General features: G+C 38.9%; 2 protein-coding genes across 2 annotated transcripts in view; one reads left to right on the forward strand and one right to left on the reverse strand.

Moving 5' to 3' along the window:
* Nucleotides 1–495: 495 nt before the first annotated feature.
* On the reverse strand, nucleotides 496–5,380 carry timm29 (translocase of inner mitochondrial membrane 29). Its single transcript, XM_049560334.1, has 2 exons — nucleotides 5,182–5,380; nucleotides 496–2,430 (listed from the first exon to the last, which is right to left on the reverse strand). Exons 1-2 carry the CDS (start codon nucleotides 5,285–5,287, stop codon nucleotides 1,769–1,771), a joined length of 768 nt encoding a protein of 255 aa, XP_049416291.1. The 5' UTR covers nucleotides 5,288–5,380; the 3' UTR covers nucleotides 496–1,768.
* A 255-nt stretch (nucleotides 5,381–5,635) lies between these two features.
* The window catches only part of yipf2 (Yip1 domain family, member 2), a 57,729-nt gene continuing 43,718 nt past the window's right edge, over nucleotides 5,636–19,646 (forward strand). The window contains exon 1 of the mRNA XM_049560309.1: nucleotides 5,636–5,877. The gene's annotated coding sequence lies outside the window, so the exon portion shown is untranslated. The remainder of the gene's footprint in view (nucleotides 5,878–19,646) is intronic.

Consider the following 19,646-nt stretch of genomic DNA (forward strand, 5'->3'; position numbering starts at 1 on the left):
AGTGTTTACCGACACAGTACCCTGTTTCTACACTCCAAAGGCCTGGGCCCTGTTTCAAAAAGCAGGTTTAGTGAAAACTCTGAGTTACTTAACCCTGGGATGAGGGAAACCCTGAGTTTCTCTGTCTCCTCACTCTGAAAAAGCCAGACATGCCATTTCATTTCCTCATTGATTCAGTCCATATTAAAGCATGTATCAAAGTGCATTAATTAGTGGACTTTTACTGTCCGTTAGAATCAAAACCCTGTTTGGATCTTAGTTTGTTATGAAGGACCATCTAAACTTACCACTTTTGTGGTAACACTGTCAGTCGTTTCTTTGAACAGCAGTTTTCACCCTCACATTAAAGTATTACACAGGATTAAGTCACCCCAAATCTCTATACACAGATATCAGCATATGTAGCCTGCTTGAGTACTCACAACAACAAAAAAATCAAACAAATGAACAGGAATATAAATTGGTCTACAATGGGAAATAAGTGCAATTCGAATCTGAATGATTAAACAGCAAGGCTTTAATTATCCTATTAAACCATACATTCAGAGTTAACATAAGAAAAATCAGCAATTTTTCTGTCTCTGTCATTAGGTTAGATGCAGCACTGCAGGACTGTCACCAGGGTCCAGAGCCACTTCCCTCCTAGTCAGTTTAACATCTGGCCAGTTATCATGAGCTAACACAAAAGCAGCTATCATTAGACACTGTGCCCATTAACATCCCATTGAACTTACACCAACACCAAAACGACTCAACTCTGTTGATAAACCTGTTAATAACCATGAGATAACTTTAGACTTTTGATGCTAAGAGTTAGCCCTGTCACTGTGTGCATGTGTGTGTGCAGGCGGACTATCAACTGTTCCCCGGCATGGAGCTCACACTTCTGCAGCAGTAGTCTCATATTAAATATAAAAAAGCAACAGCTAGACATGGAGGCGCTAAGCCAAGCAATACACTGCACACAGCTTTCCTGAAATTGGATTTGACCCATTTTAAAGAGTGAAAAATACAAAAGTCATGTTCACATGAAGAAGATTTGGCAGTAATTACTCAAAACATTGAACAAATGCTGATGTCCAAATCAAGTACTAGAGTACTTATTTGCGCATCCCTAATTGATTTACTGTATTTAAAAGATCAGAGGCAAAAGCCAGGTTTGGTGTCAGCGGCTCAGACTTTAAGAGAAGAGAGGATGCTTCCTAGAGACAAACATTTTCACACTCACAGCGCCAGAAAGTAAAGAAAAGGACAGTAAATGAAAATGTGTGAAAATCCTAAATTAAATAAAAGACAACAAGGCAAGGCAGGTTGATGGGATGGGGACAAACAGACATCACACATTGAAAATGCTATCTTAAAACAGCTGGTGGTCTGTATAAATATGTTAGAGTTGGGAGACAAGTGAGATAAAACAAAAGTAAGATATCTAGAAATAATTGACAGATTTATTGATACATGGTTCAAAGGATAAATGATTGCATTACTTTCTGTGATACAAAAACAGGCTGGAATAAATAAAACTAAAGACTTTGAAGAGGGCTGCTTTTACTATGATGAGGAAGCTGTGGATGTTTCCTCATTCCTTGGCCACTTGTGGTGGCAGTAAATAGTTTGGACAATTCATAACTGAAAAATGAGTTCTAAAAGTGTTTTTTTTTTTAAATCCAGTACTGTAACAAAAAAAAGAGTAACTACCCTTGTATAGTTCTGTATTCAGCATGTTTTTTCCTTGCAGCGTGAAATGTCTCCACAGCACTTCAGCTTGTTACTCTTTCAGTGTTGCTATTTGGCTCTCTTCACTGACACTCTCCTCCTTTATGTTCACAACATTTGTTTCTTCCCCCTCTTCCTCCATAGTCAGTACTAACCAGGACTCTTTGTGCAACCTCTCATTCCTTTCCACCTCCCTAACACTGGGTGGCAATGTCACCTGCATGTGTGCTGGAAGGTGCTTGAACTCTTCCTCGTTCACATCACAGTCCTTCATCTTTAAGTCCAGCACCCACCAGCGGCCAATGAAGCCCACATCTAGCATCCGCTCAGGGAGCTCCCTCCAGGGTACCGACAGATTGGAGCACTGGGCTTCATACAGTGTGGTGTCAGGGTCGTAGTCGGCACAGTACACCAGAGAGAGAAGACCCAGGCTGGCATGACGGAGCCGGCCCTCGTTACGAAGCTTTACTAGACTCTGTACGTGGCTGTCAGAGGTCCCGTTGCGTATCCACGGGGAAAGCAGGCCCAGCTGGTTGGAGCACTCCAGCAGGGTGGCTTCAAAGGACGAGCAGTCAGGTTTAGTGTAGAAGCAGGCCCATGTCCCAGCAAGCAGTGAGGCATATACAGACGCTTTGACCGGACGCTCCCATAAACCAGCAACCACCTCCCAGGATGCATCTTTGTAGTCAGAGAACAGGCTGCGACACCACACACCTACAGACAGAAGGAAGGATGCAGCACAACAAAGGACACTTAGTCCTGTGCGGTGTCTTTAACACACACAATTCAAAGCAATTTCAAGAGAGTGGTTGTACAGTTTGGTGGTGAAAACCCAGTTTCTTTGTCCTATTTAATATTTAGCTATTTCCTGGACAATATTTTTCAATTTCATGGCATTAAATCGATCCTCAGACTGAGCAGCACAGTCTCACAGATTCCATTCTCCTCTCTGACTTTAAGGGAACTAAATATGCTGTTGATAAAAAAATAAAGACTGGACACCAATTGTTTCTGTAGGTAAGCAATATTACAGGAGAGGGTGTGCTTTAACGTTATTTGTTGTACGACTGATGTGGTCAGGACCAAGGCACCCAAGGTGCTGTATTTATGTTGAGGGGCTCTCAAAATAAAAAACTTTTTGTGACTGTTTTCTCCATTTCCATGGTGTCTATCCTTTCAAAAACAACTTTTTCCACTGTGGTTACACTGTGACTGTCTGCACTCCAGCGGAGCACCTGCACTGACAAATAGCACCATCAATTATATTCCTTAAAGAAAGTTGATTTAATAAAAAATAAGACTAACTCATTTAGTTCGACAAATTACAAAGCCTAAATAACTATGTTGGTGAATTTCCGCAAATGCAGTGTTCAGTTCAAGTTCTGAAATGGTTTTATTAAAGTTAATTGTTTTATAAATGGGTTCCTGTAACAGCTGCAACAGCCACAAACATCAGAAGCATTTGTTAGTAGGGATGCACCAATATATATTTTTTTTCAATTGATACCGATAACCAATCGTCTAGTCACCTGCTTCTCATGGCCTATAACTGATAATTTCACATTTTTGTATTTTACAAAGTGTATATTCTGTAGCTGATGTACACCCGAGGGTAAGAAAGGCTAAGATGTGGTGAGAAAATATGGATGATTTAATATTCCATAGGCCTGACCTAACCACATTAAAATGACATCACTATTGCTAACACAACAAAAACAAAGAACAGTTCTGACTCTCCCAAACCTGCCAACATCTGGCTGTGAAAAAGAGGGAGATTTTCTGGGGTACTGTCAAATACTCTCAATGTCCCTGCCCCCATATAACCCTACACTACAGATGAACTTGAGGATGTGAATGTAAAATGACTTTTAATCAGAGAAAGAGAGGGAAATGATGAAGCCCAGTGTTACTGTGCAATTCTCTGTTGTATCAGTAAAGTGTATAAACTAAACTGCAGAACTGAGTCTCTACTAACAGACACAAACAGTGACAGGTGACTCATATGAACAGGTTGAATGCACAACAGCAGGTCCTCTTTACATCTGGCATGAAATGAAAACATGAAATGTTTATATCATCACGCTGCATTTTTATAAACACACCCAGACCCCATCTCAATGTCCCATGATAGATTAGCCTACAGCTACCAAGTAGAATAGCGATGTGCTATTGATTCACCTCACACATTAACACTCAACTCAGACAAACAAGCTGCTGTGTCTCGAACACACACGCAGCCAGAGAGAGAGATGTGCTCCAGACTGAGTTGCCAGGTATCAATACAAATAATCATTAATTGTAGCATCATATGGCTAGCAGTTTTTCACAAGTTTAACAAATGTCAAGTCTTTTAAAAGCTTGTTGTTGGATACAAGCATGCTGCATTTGTTGTTCTTCTACTCAGTGTTTACTGGTGGCTTGCAAACTAGGTTTGAAGGTATATGTACCACCTACTGTGCTGGGTGTGTAGATGCTGCTCTTGTTAAGTCAATGAAAGCAGTCTGGCTTTGTATTACTTGCGCTATTTATTGCTTATAATTTTAATTATCGGAATGTTGCATAATTATAAAAAATACCCCATTATTGGCCGATAATTTATCGGCCCAATATATATTGTGCATCCCTATATGTTTATAAGATATCCTGACAACCCATTTTTGGAAGCTTTCTGCTAATCCTCATTTCAGCTCATTTGAAATAAAGAACAGAATGGTTCAGATTAAAAATTTAATTAAATTGATTGATTAATTAGTTTCATAAATGTTAACTTCTATTGGGCTTATAAATATTTGTTTACATATTAGGCTTCAAGTTTTCCAGATTGTGATGAGTTTTACAATAGATTTTCACCCATATACATGAAAAACATGCGAAGCATATGTTCTCAGTATGTACGAAAGCAACAACAGCAGCAGCAGCAGCAAGATGTACTGACGAAGTAATACTTTCACCACAGCAGGCGAAATAGATTCACAATCACTTGTGGGCAGATTGATATCTCTGAAGTTTAACTGACTTGGTGTTATACTGTAAGTTAACCATCAAGTGTTCACTTATTTTTTGGTGACAGTGTAACAGGTGCAGGAGCGAGTGTCAGGAGACGTTATCAAACAGATTCATGATACACAGGACTGAAGTTATACAGGCCTGTATCAGCTGCTGCCATTAGTAAGTGTTATGAAAAAAAACCTTGACCTGATTGATAACAACTACACTAATGCTTTTATAGCAAAAATACAAAGGGAACATAGTCACACATATTTGTGCCAATATTTGCAACATGTACACTGGAACGTTTTTATGAAAATACGTAATCATATTTTCCTCTACAAACATTATAATACCTGTGGATGGTGCAGCAGGATTAACTATTGTTTACTTTGACATCATATCGAAAGCTACGTTGGCTTGTAGTGTCCCTGTAACCTTCCACAAACCCTAACGTCAGCTGACTCTGTTTCTCACCCGCCTTGCTGTTTTTCAACCTTTCCCATCTGCTGCCTGTGACCGGAGCTGCAGCTCTGTCTGCTGCCGTGCAGAACATCCTCCTTATTGCCCACAACGAAGCCATTTCACCTGGTTTTATTCACCGGTGCGGTCACCTCCACGCTGAAGAAACATCCGGAACTCACCTCACATGGAGCCAAAATGGCAACCGAAAAGCGACTCATTTTTTATCTTCCGACAGAAAGCAATACCTCGCAAACGTTCCACATACGGGCACTTGAACACAAAGCGTATTAGTAACAAAGAATACATGAAGTTAAGTTTTTTGTAAATTGGAAATGCATCCGATGTGTCGCTTAACTGTAGATCACACAGTACACACTGTATTTTAGTAAAAATAAATAAAAACTAATTTTTAAAAGAAGATCGTTCAAGTGACAGCTTTGTTTACGTGGTGACGTGTACCGGAAGACATGATAACCTGACCTGCGTGACAGACAGCAGCTGCGATAGTTATGAACTACAGTTGAGAGCAGTCTACAAATTTTTTTTGTGTGAGTTTATTAACACTACATGGGCTGTGGTGTTTTATATTTACGTCACCTACCTACACATCTTCAAACAGATGAGAAACAAGAGTGGTAGCGTCAGATTAGCATAGCTATTACCGTCACGCATCATCATCTCCAGGGACATCCTGCTGTACAAGAACAGGTTGGTTTTTATTTTTTTCTGATCAAGACGCAGAGGCAGAGTATCAACGTTAGAGCAGAACTGTAGGGTAAGATGGTAAGATGTCCTCACCCCATTAATTCCTCTCCTATCCAAAAAATGGCACAAAATCTGCTCTGAACAACTGCGGTCCATTGAGCCGTCATTTGTCAGCCGTCGTCAAGCCAGCCGCGACACGGATTTTTAATGCGTGTCTATTCATGGTATTACGGTAGGGATGGTGGAAACATCATGAGACGCCTGGCTGTTTCCACCATCCCTACCGTAATACCATGAGCAGCAACGCATTCTCCCTTGTTTGTCCCTTTGATATACCAGATATACAGTGCATTGTCTTGCACATTATATGAATTTCAATTACAAAGTGTCAGAAGTTTTTCTGCTGTACTGTAGAGCTCTAAATTAAAAATATCGACAAACTTTTTTTCCTGTCACTAAATAAAATGCTTATTATATTATTCGTTTTATTAATCCACTCCTATTCTGGGTGACCCCTACAATGGTCATATCATAATTTTCATGCAATTTTACTATGGAGTTTATGAGAAATTTAAAAGGTAAAATCTGCTCAAAATAAAACAAAAATGTAATCAAAGCTTCCTAATATTAAATATTAATTAAAAAAAAAATCCTAATGTCCTCATATTAAATATATTTTTTAAAATAAATCCCTAATAGGTTACATAAATCTTTAAATGGATTGTTGTTGTTGTAGGTGACCCCCACTACATCCAGATTAATTTTCATGCAATTTTATGAGAAATTTAAAAGGTAAAGTCTGCTCAAATTGCAACTGAATATTTAATAATTTCCTCTGTAGCTGTCTTGCTACATTCGTGAGTTTTCCCCAGCACAAACTCACAGATCCTCCGTCAGGTTTACAGACTTTTATACCCATTGTCTGCTCCAAACAATAATCATTAGCCTACAACAAATAATAAACACGTGTGCTCGCAGCTGCCCGGCTCCTGCAGTACGTGTTCTTCCATACACTGAGAGGCCGTTTACACGTTGCCGGCTATTTTCATAAACGGACATTTCACCGTCTCCGTTTTCAAAAAGATCTTGGTTTACACTTACCCGTGTATATATACACAAGAGCATGCCAAACCTGTAGGTGGCAGTGTAACGAGAGGCGCAAGCCTTCCATGTATCCATTGTCACCATAGCAACATAGGCCGCACTTTTGACACAGGCGCAAGTTACGGCGCATACTGTGACGTCGGCTGCCTATAACTCCGTTTATCTCAGTTTATATGCAAACGCGCAACCGGAGTTTTCCAAAATCTCCACTCTGGCCGGAGTTTTTAGAAAGACTCGTTTTCAGAGGAGAAATCTACGTTTGCGTGTAAACGAAGGGCACAAACGAAGGAAGATGTCTCCGTTTATCAAAATCACCGTGTACGTGTAAACGGCCTCTAACTGAAACACACACAGGCAGAAATTCCCTCTCTGTAGAGAGCAGATGTCTCTCTCCAGGATCAGCACAATACTGCATAAAAAAGGGGAGAAAGAGCAGTCAGATTAATCAGCAGCAGCTGTCCCCATCAACTCACCTGCCACTACTCTCCTGAGCCATCCCCCCCACCTCTCTCTCTCTCTCTCTCTTGCAGCCGACTGGTAACCACGCCCCCCTTCACATCCTCATATTCAAATTTTTTTTTTTTTTAATTTTTTAATTCAATTTTATATACTTTATTAATCCCCGAGGGGAAATTCAATTTTTCAATTTTACACTATGTTTGTCAATTACACACAGGTCCGAACACACACGTGCACAAACTGGACCTATACATGCACTAAGTGGAGAGATGTCAGAGTGGGCTGCCCATGACAGGCGCTCCGAGCGGTTGGGGGGTTCGGTGCCTTGCTCAGAGGCACCTCGGCAGTGCCCAGGAGGCGAACTGGCACCTCTCCAGCTACCAGTCCACGCTCCATATTTTGGTCCAGATGGGGACTTGAACAAGCGACCCTCCGGTTCCCGACCCAAGTCCCTATGGACTGAGCTACTGCCGCCCCAAATATATTAATATATTATTATTATTATTATTGTTGTTTTTATATATAATATTAATTTAAAAAAAAAGATCCTTAATAGGTTACATAAATCTTTTAATGCATTCTTGTTGTAGGTGACCCCCACTTTGACCAGACCAATTTTCATTCAGTTTTACTGTAGAGTTTATGAAAAATTTAAAGAGAAATTTAAAAAGAAAGTTTGCTGTGCACTGTCTACAGTGCATTTAGAAAGTATTCAGACCCTCTTCACTTTTTTCACTTTTGTTATGCTACAATCATTTAAATTCTTTTTTTTTTCACATTAATCTACACTCAGAACCCCATAATGACAAATTGAAAATATAATAATAATGGAGAAACTCCAAATGACAAAAAATATTGCCGTAAAAAGTGTAATTTGCGTCACAACAATATAAATGATAGAGAAAAATATGAAACAATAGACATTTTTCTCTCGTCACACGACATATATATCGTCATATCGCACAGCCCAATAAAACGATTATGCACTTCTTGTCAGTTTACTCTTGTTATCTTGTGTTGCAAATCAAATGCACCCGGAAGCTGCGCATGCGCAATACTGCAATACTTTTGGGATGGTGAGCAGGTGATGAGCTGTGCCTTGTTTCCTCCAGACATAAGGCTTAGAATTGAGGCCAAACTGTTTTATTTTGGTTTCATCAGACCAGAGAATCTTGTTTCTCACAGTCTGAGAGTCCTTCAGGTGCTCCTTTGCAAACTCCAAGCGGGTTTTCATGTGTTTTGCACTGAGGAGAGGCTTCTGTCTAGCCACTCTGCCCAGATTGATGGAGGGCTGCAGTGATGGTTGTCCTTCTGGAACTTTGTCCCATCTTCACACAGATCTCTGGAGCTCAGTCAGAGTGACCATCGGGTTCTTGGTCACCTCTCTTACTAAAGCCCTTCTCCCCCGATTACTCAGTTTCGCCAGATGAGCAGCTCTTGGTAGAGTCCTGGTTGTGTCAAACTTAGTCCATTTAAGAATTATGGAGACCAGTCAATCAATCAATTTTATTTATACAGCCCAATATCACAAATCCGTATGACACAATGAGACAGAGAGACAGAGACAGAGAGAGAGAGAGAGAGAGAGAGAGAGAGAGAGAGAGAGAGAGAAGAAGAGAAGGTGCCCGGTGTATTGTAGGGGGTCCTCTGGCAGACTAGGCCTAAGTCAGCCTTATAGCCTAACTATAAGCTTTATCAAAGAGGAAAGTCTTAAGTCTAGTCTTAAATGTGGAGACAGTGTCTGCCTCCCGGACCGTAACAGGAAGATGATTCCACAGGAGAGGAGCCTGATAGCTAAAGGCTCTGGCTCCTGATCTACTTTTGGAGACTTTAGGGACCACGAGTAACCCTGCGTTGTCAGAGCGCAGTGTTCTGGTGGGATAATAAGGCACTATGAGCTCTCTAAGATATGACGGAGCTTGACCATTTAGAACTTTATAAGTTAACAGTAGGATTTTAAATTCAATTCTGGATTTTACAGGGAGCCAGTGCAGAGAAGCTAAAACAGGAGAGATATGATCGCGTTTATTAGTTCCTGTTAGTACACGTGCTGCTGCATTCTGAATTAGCTGGAGAGTTTTTAAGGACTTACTAGAGCTACCTGATAATAGAGAGTTACAGTAATCCAGCCTAGAGGTAACAAAAGCGTGGACCAATTTTTCTGCATCTTTTCGGGTCAGGATAGGCCTAATTTTCACAATATTACGCAGATGAAAAATGCAGTCCATGAGGTTTGTTTTAAATGAGAATTAAAAGACAAATCTTGATCAAATATTACTCCGAGGTTTCTTACGGTAGTGCTAGAGGCCAGAGCAATGCCATCAAGAGAAACTATGTCATCAGATAAAGAGTCTCTGAGTTGTTTGGGGCCAAGAACAATAACTTCAGTTTTGTCTGAATTTAACATCAGGAAATTGGTGCTCATCCAAGTTTTTATGTCCTTAAGGCAATTATGGAGTTTAGTTAATGATTAGTTTCTTCCTGGCTTCATCGACAAATACAACTGAGTATCATCCATAACAATGGAAATTTATAGAGTGATTTCTAATGATGTTACCTAAAGGAAGCATATATAGAGTAAATAGGATTGGTCCGAGCACAGAACTCATGGAACTCCAAAACAAACTTTAGTACGTAAGGACGATTCATTATGAACGTGAACAAACTGAAAACGATCAGATAAATAAGATTTAAACCAGCTTAGTGCAGAACCTTTTAGGCCAATTAAGTGATCCAGTCTCTGCAGTAGAATTTGATGGTCAATTGTGTCAAACGCCGCACTAAGATCTAATAAAACAAGTACAGAGACAAGTCCTTTGTCTGAAGCAATCAGAAGGTCATTTGTAATTTTAACTAGTGCTGTCTCAGTGCTATGATGCACTCTAAATCCTGACTGAAATTCCTCAAATAAATTATTATCATGGAGAAAATCACACAGCTGGTTCATGACTACTTTCTCAAGGATCTTTGACATAAAGGGAAGATTAGATATTGGTCTATAGTTGGCTAACACCTCTGGATCCAGGGTGGGCTTTTTTAGTAGAGGTTTAATTACAGCTACCTTAAAAGACTGTGGTACATAGCCTGTTAATAAGGATATATTGATCATATCTAATACATGAGTGTTAACTAAAGGAAAGACCTCCTTAAGTAACCTAGTTGGGATGGGGTCTAAGAGACACGTTGATGATTTGGATGAAGAAATCACTACAGTCAATTCTTGAAGAGAAATTGGGGAGAAGCAATCTAAATATATATTAGGTTTTACAGCTGTGTTTGAGGTTAGATAGGTACTATCTGAGGACAGGAGGTCATGAATTTTGCCTCTAATAGTTAGAATTTTGTCATTAAAAAAGCTCATAAAATCATTACTACTAAGGGCTAAAGGAATACAAGGCTCAATAGAGCTTTGACTCTCAGTCAGCCTGGCTACAGTGCTGAAAAGAAACCTGGGGTTGTTCTTATTGTCTTCTATTAAAGCTGAGTAATAGTTTGCTCTGGCATTGCGGAGGCCCCTCTTATAACTTTTGAGACTGTCTGTCCAGATTAAATGAGATTCTTCCAGTTTGGTTAATCGGCAATTCCTTTCAAACTTTCGTGATATTTGTTTTAACTTACGGGTTTGAGAGTTATACCAAGGAGCGAATTTTCTTTGCTTTTTTAACTTCTTTTTAAGAGGAGCTACAGAGTCAAGTGTTGTTTGCAGCGAGCCTACGGCGCTATCGACAAAATGATCAAAGTCGGTACGGGAAACCTCTGTTACTGAGGGACTTGGTATTGAATTTAATGACGGAGTAATCTTTTCCTTAAATTTTGTGACAGCACTATCTGATAAACATCTAGTATAGTAACTGTTGCTGAGTGGCGTGTGATCGAGTCACAAGAAATCAAAAGTAATCAGATAATGATCCGATAGCGAGGGATTCTGTGGAAAGACTTTTAGGTTATCAATTTCAATTCCATACATCAGAACTAGATCGAGGGTATGGTTAAAACAGTGAGTGGGTTCATGTACACCCTGACTGAAGCCAATGGAGTCTAATAATGAGATAAACGCGGTAGCCAGGGAGTCATTATCAACGTCGACATGAATGTTAAAATCACCTACACTAATAACTTTATCTGATTTAAGAACTAAACTGGATAAAAACTCTGAGAATTCAGATACAAATACAGAATACGGGCCAGGAGCACGGTACACTATAACAAATAAAAGTGGCTGCGAGGTTTTCCAGGTCGGATGTAAAAGACTAAGAACAAGGCTTTCAAATGAATTATAATAATAATCTAGCTTAGGTTTAGGGCTGATTAACAGACTAGAGTTAAAAATGGCTGCAACTCCCCCTCCTCGGCCGCTGCCTCGAGGAATGTGGGTATTACTATGACTGGGAGGAGTGGATTCATTTAGACTGACATATTCATCTTGACACAACCAGGTTTCAGTGAGACTGAGTAAATCAATATGATTATCTGATATTAATTCGTTTACTAACACTGCTTTAGACGATAGATACCTGATATTTAACATATAATTCTCCTGTTTTGTCTTTCTGTCACAGAAGAGGTTTTAATTTTTATGAGGTTGTTATGCACAACTCCTCTTTGTTTAATTTTAGATTTAAATGATTTAGGTGGTCGGGGGACAGACACCATTTGTATAAAACTATGAAAACTATGGCTGGGTAACTGAACTAGAAGCTCAGAGAAGCGTGTAGGACTGCGTCTCCGAGTCCTGGTCTCAACTCTGGGTTGTCAGGGATTTAAATTACTAATAAAGTTTGCCAGGTTCCTAGAAATGAGAGCAGCTCCATCCAAAGTGGGATGAATGCCGTCTCTCCTCATGAGACCAGGTTTTCCCCAGAAAGGTTGCCAATTATTAACGAAACCCACATCGTTTGCTGGACACCACCTGGACAGCCAGCGATTAAATGATGACATGCGGCTAAACATGTCATCACTGGTCAGATTTGGGAGGGGTCCAGAGAAAACTACGGAGTCCGACATCGTTTTTGCATATTCACACACCGAGGCAATATTAATTTTAGTGACCTCCGATTGGCGTAACCGGGTGTCATTGCCGCCGACGTGAATAACAATCTTACTGAATCTACGTTTAGCTTTAGCCAGCAGTTTTAAATTTGATTCAGTGTCGCCCGCTCTGGCCCCAGGGATACATTTGACTATGGTCGCTGGTGTTGCTAACTTCACGTTCCTCAGAATAGAGCTGCCAATAACCAGAGTTTTATCCTCAGCGGGTGTGTCGCTGAGTGGGGAAAAGCGGTTGGAAACGTGAACAGGCTGGTGGTGAGCCGTGGGCTTCGGCTTGGAACTGTGCTTCTGGCGAACTGTAACCCAACCTCCCGGCTGAACGGGAGTTACCGGAGGACAGTTAGCAGAGGCTAAGGCTATGCTATGTGGCTCCGCACCGGCTACAACAGCTAAGAGATTAGCGAGAAAGTCGTAGAAAGGAGGAGAGCTATAACGTTAAGTGCTTAAACAGAACCAGTGTGGGTTAAGACTTGAAGTAGACGTTAAAGCAACGTTAAAGCAACTGAAGTGAGAAAGCAGGCTAGTAGAATCCACCAGAGCAGTACAGAGACGCTGTCACAGAAACACCGGAAATGACACAACTCGCTTACCGCAATACGTCAGCACGACCAGTGTGCTCTTGGAAACGTTCAGTGCAGCAGAATTTTTTTGTAGCCTTCCCCAGATTTGTGCCTTGCAACAATTCTGTCTCTGAGCTCTGCAGGCAGTTCTTTTGTCCTCATGGCTTGGTTTTTGCTCTGATATGCATTGTCACCTGTGAGGCCTTTTTATAGAGAGGTGTGTGCCTTCCAAATCATGTCCAATCAATTTGATTTGCCACAGGTGGAGTCCAGTCAAGGTGTAGAAACATCTTGGCAATGGTCAAGGGGAATGAGAGGCACCTGAGCGGAATTTCAAGTGTTGCTGCAAAGGGTCTGAATACTTATGCAAATGTGATATTTCAGTTTGTCCTTCTTAATAAATTTGCAAAAAATTCTAATATTCTGTTTTCACTTTGTCATTATGGGGCACTGAGTGTAGATTAAAGTGGAAAAAAAAAAGAATTTAAATGATTGTAGCATCAGGCTGCAACGTAACAGAAGTGACAAAATTGAAGGGGGTCTGAATACTTTCTGAATGCACTGTATATAAATTAAAGGTTCAACTTTTCAGAGCAAAAACAAGTGTTCTCTTACACCTCCTTTTACATTATAGTTTTGTGGATTTCTTTCTTTTTTCCAAACACAACCTACTTTTGTCTACAGGAGGACAGCATTTCAGTCATTGTATTATACCCTCTAACATCAGACTGCTCAACACCCTTGAAACACCCTGGAAATTTTTAAATTTATGCATGTGCATTACTTTTAGTAAAAAAATTACAACTATTGATCTGTCGACCATCTGACTATCTGATGTTAGTGGGTACAATACAACAACTGAAGTGCTGTACTCTTGCAGACAAAAGTAGGTTGTGTCTGGAAAAAAGAAAGAAATCTACAAAACTATGTAAAAGGAAGCACAAGAGAACAAATGCGACAGAAAACTTAAAAACCTAAAGCAGTACAATATAAAATATGAAGTTCACATAGGCTGAAAGACTTTGATGTTATTGTCTTTGTTTTTGACAGTGTTATTAAAAGTATTCTACAGAAAGATTGCTAAAAAAAAAACCCTCAACATTACTTAATTGAGGACAGGGAAGACATGCTAGCATAACATTGGATTTCATTCAGATTTAGATTATGAACATGACAGGTTATATGCTCTCAAAAATGGAACTTTACTTTCACAGAAAATTAGGTATATAAACAGTGCACAGCAAGCCGAAAAGGAAATTTATGGGTCAGTGACAAATAAGGGTTGGCAAGATGAGCAATTCAGAAATATCTTCAAAAATAGTTTTCAAAGCATGCATCAGATTTGTTAAAATGTGCATTCTGTATTTTTCTTGGTTTTATGTCATTTGAAATGACATTTGCACCATTTTTTATGAAAAGTAAGACTGAATGCTCCTGAAAATGTCAAATGGTGTAACCACGAAAGAATGATAAATATTAAATATTTTATCCACCTACAGTAGATTTAAGTGTACTTATAAAAAATATCTTTATTTGAAAAGCATTAAATTGAAATAAGATATTTTTGGAGTATTTCTATATTTAAATTTTAATGCATTTTGGCAATACTGAGCAGGACATTTCCTAGAAACACCCCTTTTTTCTAAATAACGTGTGACAAATTATGTAAAATTTGTTAAAAAACACAGTGTTACACTACAGAGGTGGATTACATTTATTCCACATTTTACTCCACATTTATTTTCCTGTATATAATCATATTTTTATGAAAAAATACCAGTTACACCAAATGACACTGGGTTGTGTCAATTGGTGTAACTGGTATTTTTCATAAAAATATGATACACTGCCTGACCATGTTCCTTCTACAGTCAAACACCACTGTTTGGTGAAGGAATTGACACTGAAAATCAAATATGACAGTCAACAAGGTTAAGTGAACTTGTTTTTTTCATGTTATTTCAGTTCAGAAAAAAGAACATCTGACAACAGTGAGCTAATTTCTTCTACTGTCAGTTCTTTGCTGAAAATACATTTTACAATCATGTTTCATTTTAAAATTTAACTCATGTTTTGTAACTTAAGTTCTGTTAAGAAAAAAGTCACCTGATAACAACTCATAAGGGTGAACTGGTCTACTATTGTGAATATGGTTGATAAAAATTTAATGAGAGAGAAAGTTCAGAAAAAAGAACAGCTGACAACAATTAACTAATTTCTTCTACTGTAAATTCTTTGCTAACAACAATCATTTAATTTTAAAATTTAACTCATGTTTCATGTTTTGTATTTTAAATTCTGATAAGGGAAAAAGTCACCTGACAACAACAACTCTTAAGGACGTAATTGGCCCTTGCTGCAGCATTAGCATTCATTAGCATTCATTTGCATTAGCACTCTATGACAAGCCACTTTTTCCTTGTTTGAAACTGGCATCTAATGGGGAAAAATGATTTTATTTATTTAGTTTGATTACTTTAGTTTTCTATAAATGTATCATATATTGTAATGAAATAGCAGAAATGTAAATAATTGTATTTTACAGACAGAAATTTTAATGTTTGAGTAACACTTCTACTTTAAATGAATTATTGGATTTTTAGGTATTTTAAAGCTACTGTACAAGATCAAAAGTAGGGTTTTTTTATAATACATCTTTAATCAGCATCATAAACTACTGATATCTAACAAATTACCATCATAAACTGCCAATATTTGACATAATTACCTATAACAGAAGGCTCTTAATAGGAGTCAAATGGTGTAACCAGTTACACCATTTGACATTTCATTTTAAAATCAAATTTGACAGGCATTACCATGGACACCTGTGTAAGCACATGGCCTTGGTGGCAATATTTCAAACATATTTTTTAAAGTAAATATTCATTTTAATGATTTTTATGAATTATTAATGTTTTTCTAGGGTCATACCATTTGACATGTAAACTTACCAAACCTGACCAGAGTCTAAAAACGTCAATTTATTAGTAATTTTAAGAGATTCTAACCTTTTCATGCAGCAGTTGTGATCATCAGGGGTCCTTCTCTGTAATACCATTTCCTGTTACATGGCCTTCTTTACAATATTAACAAAATGGCCTCTTAAACGGTGGTTACACCACTTGACACTTCATGTAGTTTACTTGACTTTCATGATTCCCCAAATTAAATTTCATATTTAGAACAAATGTATTCCATTACCTTTACTGAATATAAAAAAAGTAATAATTTAATGCAAGTTTAATTATTTGGTGCAAATTTTTATGGTTACACCACTTAGACATTTTTGCCATTATCCTCTATTATATTCTCTCAAAATATATTAAAAGCAGAAATTTCATACTGGATCCACTCAAAATTAAAGTTTGTAAGTTAATCATACATTTATTTTCAAATTTTAACCCTTTTAAATTTGACTAAACCATATGGACACAAAAAAAATAGCATCACGTCATGTGTTTGAGAAAGTTCATTCATTCATCTTCTAACCGCTTCATCCTCTTGAGGGTCGCGGGGGGGCTGGAGCCTATCCCAGCTACATCGGGCGAGAGGCAGGGTACACCCTGGACAGGTCGCCAGTCTATCGCAGGGCTGACACATAGAGACAGACAACCATTCACGCTCACATTCACACCTATGGACAATTTAGAGTTATCAATTAACCTAGTCCCCAATCTGCATGTCTTTGGACTGTGGGAGGAAGCCGGAGTGCCCGGAGAGAACCCACGCTGACACAGGGAGAACATGCAAACTCCACACAGAAGGGCTTGAGTTTTCTCTTGAAATTTCTCATAAACTCTACAGTAAAATTACATGAAAGTTGATATGGTCATAGTGAGGGTAACCTTAAACAAGAATCATTTTAAAGATATATGTAACCTATTTAGGATTTTTTGGAAAATTAATATGTAAAATGATGAAGCTTTGATCAGATTATGTTGCATTTTGAGCAGACTTTATCTTTAAATTTCTCATATATTCTACAGTAAAATTGCATGAAAATTGTCTTGAATGTAGTGGTAGTGATCTACAACAAGAATCAATTAAAAGATTGATGTAACCTATGAAGGATTTTTAAAAAATTAATATTTAATATGATGAAGCTTTGATTACATTTTGTTGTATTTTGAGCAGGCTTTACCTTTATTGTTTTTTTATTTTTTTTCAGGAAATTATGATTATACTTTAGGGTATTTTTTTTTTTTTTTTTTTTTAGCAGATTATACCCTTAAATTTCTCATAAACTTTACAGTAAAACTGCATGAAAATAGTTTTGGATGTAGTGAAGGTCACCTACAACAAGAATCCATTGAAAGCTTTATTTAACCTATTAGGGATTTTGTTTTAATTATATTTAATATGAGGAAATTATGATTATACTTTAGGTTATGTTTTTTTTTTGTTTTGTTTTTTTTGTTAGCAAATTTTACCTTTAAATTTCTCACAAATTCTACAGCAAAATTGTATGAAAATTAATCTGGATGTAGTGGGGGTCACCTACAACAAGAATCCATTGAAGGATTTATGTAACCTATGGAGGGTTTCTTTAAATCAATATTTAATATTAGGAAACTTTGATTACATTTTGTTTTGTTTTGAGCAGACTTAACTTTTAAATTTCTCATAAACTCTACAGTAAAATTGCATGAAAATTATGATATGACCATTGTAGGGGTCATCCAGAATAGGAATGCATTAATAAAATGTATAACATAATAAACATTTTATTTAGTGACAGGAGAAAAAAAATTGTCAATATTTTTAATTTAGAGTTCCTTTTAAAAAACAGTGCAGTAAAAAACTTCTGATACTTTGTAATTGAAATTCATACAATGTGCAAGAAGATGCACTGAATATTTGGTATATCAAAGAGAGAAACAGTGGAGAATGCATTGCTGAAAAACAGGCGTCTCTGTCAGGTCTGGCTGTTTCCACCATCCCTACCGTAATACCACGAATAGGCACGCATTAAAAATCCGTGTCGCGGCTGGCTTGACGACGGCTCACAAATTATGGCTCACTTGACTGCAGTTCTTAACACGTGTATTTAATAGATATGCTGGAGTGAATGTTGACATTTCATCTGAATTGGCGCATTCTTGAGATTTATTCCACTAGAACCATTTTGGGCTAAACCCATCAATTTTTTTGTCCTTGGAAATAGTACTTTCCTCCCTGTCATACTATAAGACCTGTCTTAATTGAGGAAAAGCTGCTAATTAAGTTTCGCTAATTTTGTAATAAACCTATTTTAATTCTTATATAGTCTTAAAAATAAAAGCCCCCCCGTTATTTTGCTTTGTAAAAACTTATTGTGAAGCAGCAAAATAAGGAAATGTTGAATTTTCTAGCAGCAACTTCACAAAACTTCTAATACGGCTGATAGCGAACATGAAAAAGTAAAATAAAGCAGATATGTAAAGTACAAACAGGATGCAGGAGAGAAACTGAACTCCAAACCACAGAGATTCAGTTAGAAGCTACAAAAGCACTGAGAGCTGAACACACAGAGGGCTCTAGTTTCCCGGCGCAGCGCAGTTTGGCGAACCCGCGCAGAGCTAGTTTAGAGCAGCGCAACCTGAGGCGCGCTCAGTTTGGTAGTTTGGCAGACCGAGGTGCACTGAGATGGGTGTAGTGGCGCAGCAGGGGGAGGTGTCGACAGATCCAGCTTGGCGCAGTGACAGTTTCGTGCCAAAAGGCTTCGCCGAAGGTGCGCTAAATGCTTGCCAGCTGAAACCACATCTACTGTCAGCGCAGGGGGAGCGCAGCTGGTGTAAGCCGAAATTTGGCTGACCAGCGGACAGTGCGCACACGTCACCAAAACCTCACAGGCAGGTTTCCAGAATATCAGGCACATTAACAATGCAATAAATACCCAAAAAACACTATTCAATGCAACTATCTGCAATCAGCACATAAATGTATCTCTATATCGACTGTCCCGTCACATCTGATGTCAGATCAAAGGGGATTGGCACCGTTTGGCATGCGTAATGGAAACCCAGCCTGCAAACTAATGAGTTCACATCCCTCTCAGCCAACCACAAACAGCCACAGCATCAGATAGGGAGTATATATTCAGCATCTGTCATCTTAGAAAAGTCAAAAGAAAAGAAACAGAGTGAGACTGCGAGAGAGAAAGAGAGAGCGCGCGCACGAGAGAAACGCAACATTGATTTACAGTTGTGGTGACCTCCTCCCTGGCTACGACCTCCCGTGGAGGTCTGCTCGCAGTTCCGTATATTCGGACACTGCGAGCTTGGACCTCCCGGACCAAAACATCAGTTTCCTCCTGGGAGAAGTCTGGCCCTCTGATGCTGCTGCTCTCTTCTGCCATGGCGAATTTAGTAAACTCTCATTACGCCTTCACGTGGCGCATTTAAGGGCGAGGAGAGGGGCTCATTTGATTGGTGTGATGTGTGTAAAACCCACTCCATGCCTTCTCTCCTCCCTCTTTCCGACTTGCGCAGGTAGGAGGGACGGAGGTGGGACAGACGAGTAGCTGCGCCAGCGCGCACAGTGTGCCAAACTTGCAAAATCGGCCTGGCCACACCCAGTTGGCGAAGCGCAGGTGCGCTGCACCCCCGCCTCTCCCGG

Source organism: Epinephelus fuscoguttatus, linkage group LG19 (genome assembly GCF_011397635.1).
Source record: "Epinephelus fuscoguttatus linkage group LG19, E.fuscoguttatus.final_Chr_v1".
Lineage (NCBI taxonomy): Eukaryota > Metazoa > Chordata > Actinopteri > Perciformes > Serranidae > Epinephelus > Epinephelus fuscoguttatus.

Excerpts from the sequence above, each read along its gene's own strand:
- timm29 (XM_049560334.1), bottom strand. The coding sequence starts at position 5,287 with ATGGCTTCGTTGTGGGCAATAAGGAGGATGTTCTGCACGGCAGCAGAC. Across the intron at positions 2,431-5,181 it reads GTTGAAAAACAGCAAGGCGG|GTGTGTGGTGTCGCAGCCTG; the intron begins GTGAGAAACAGA and ends TTCTGTCTGTAG.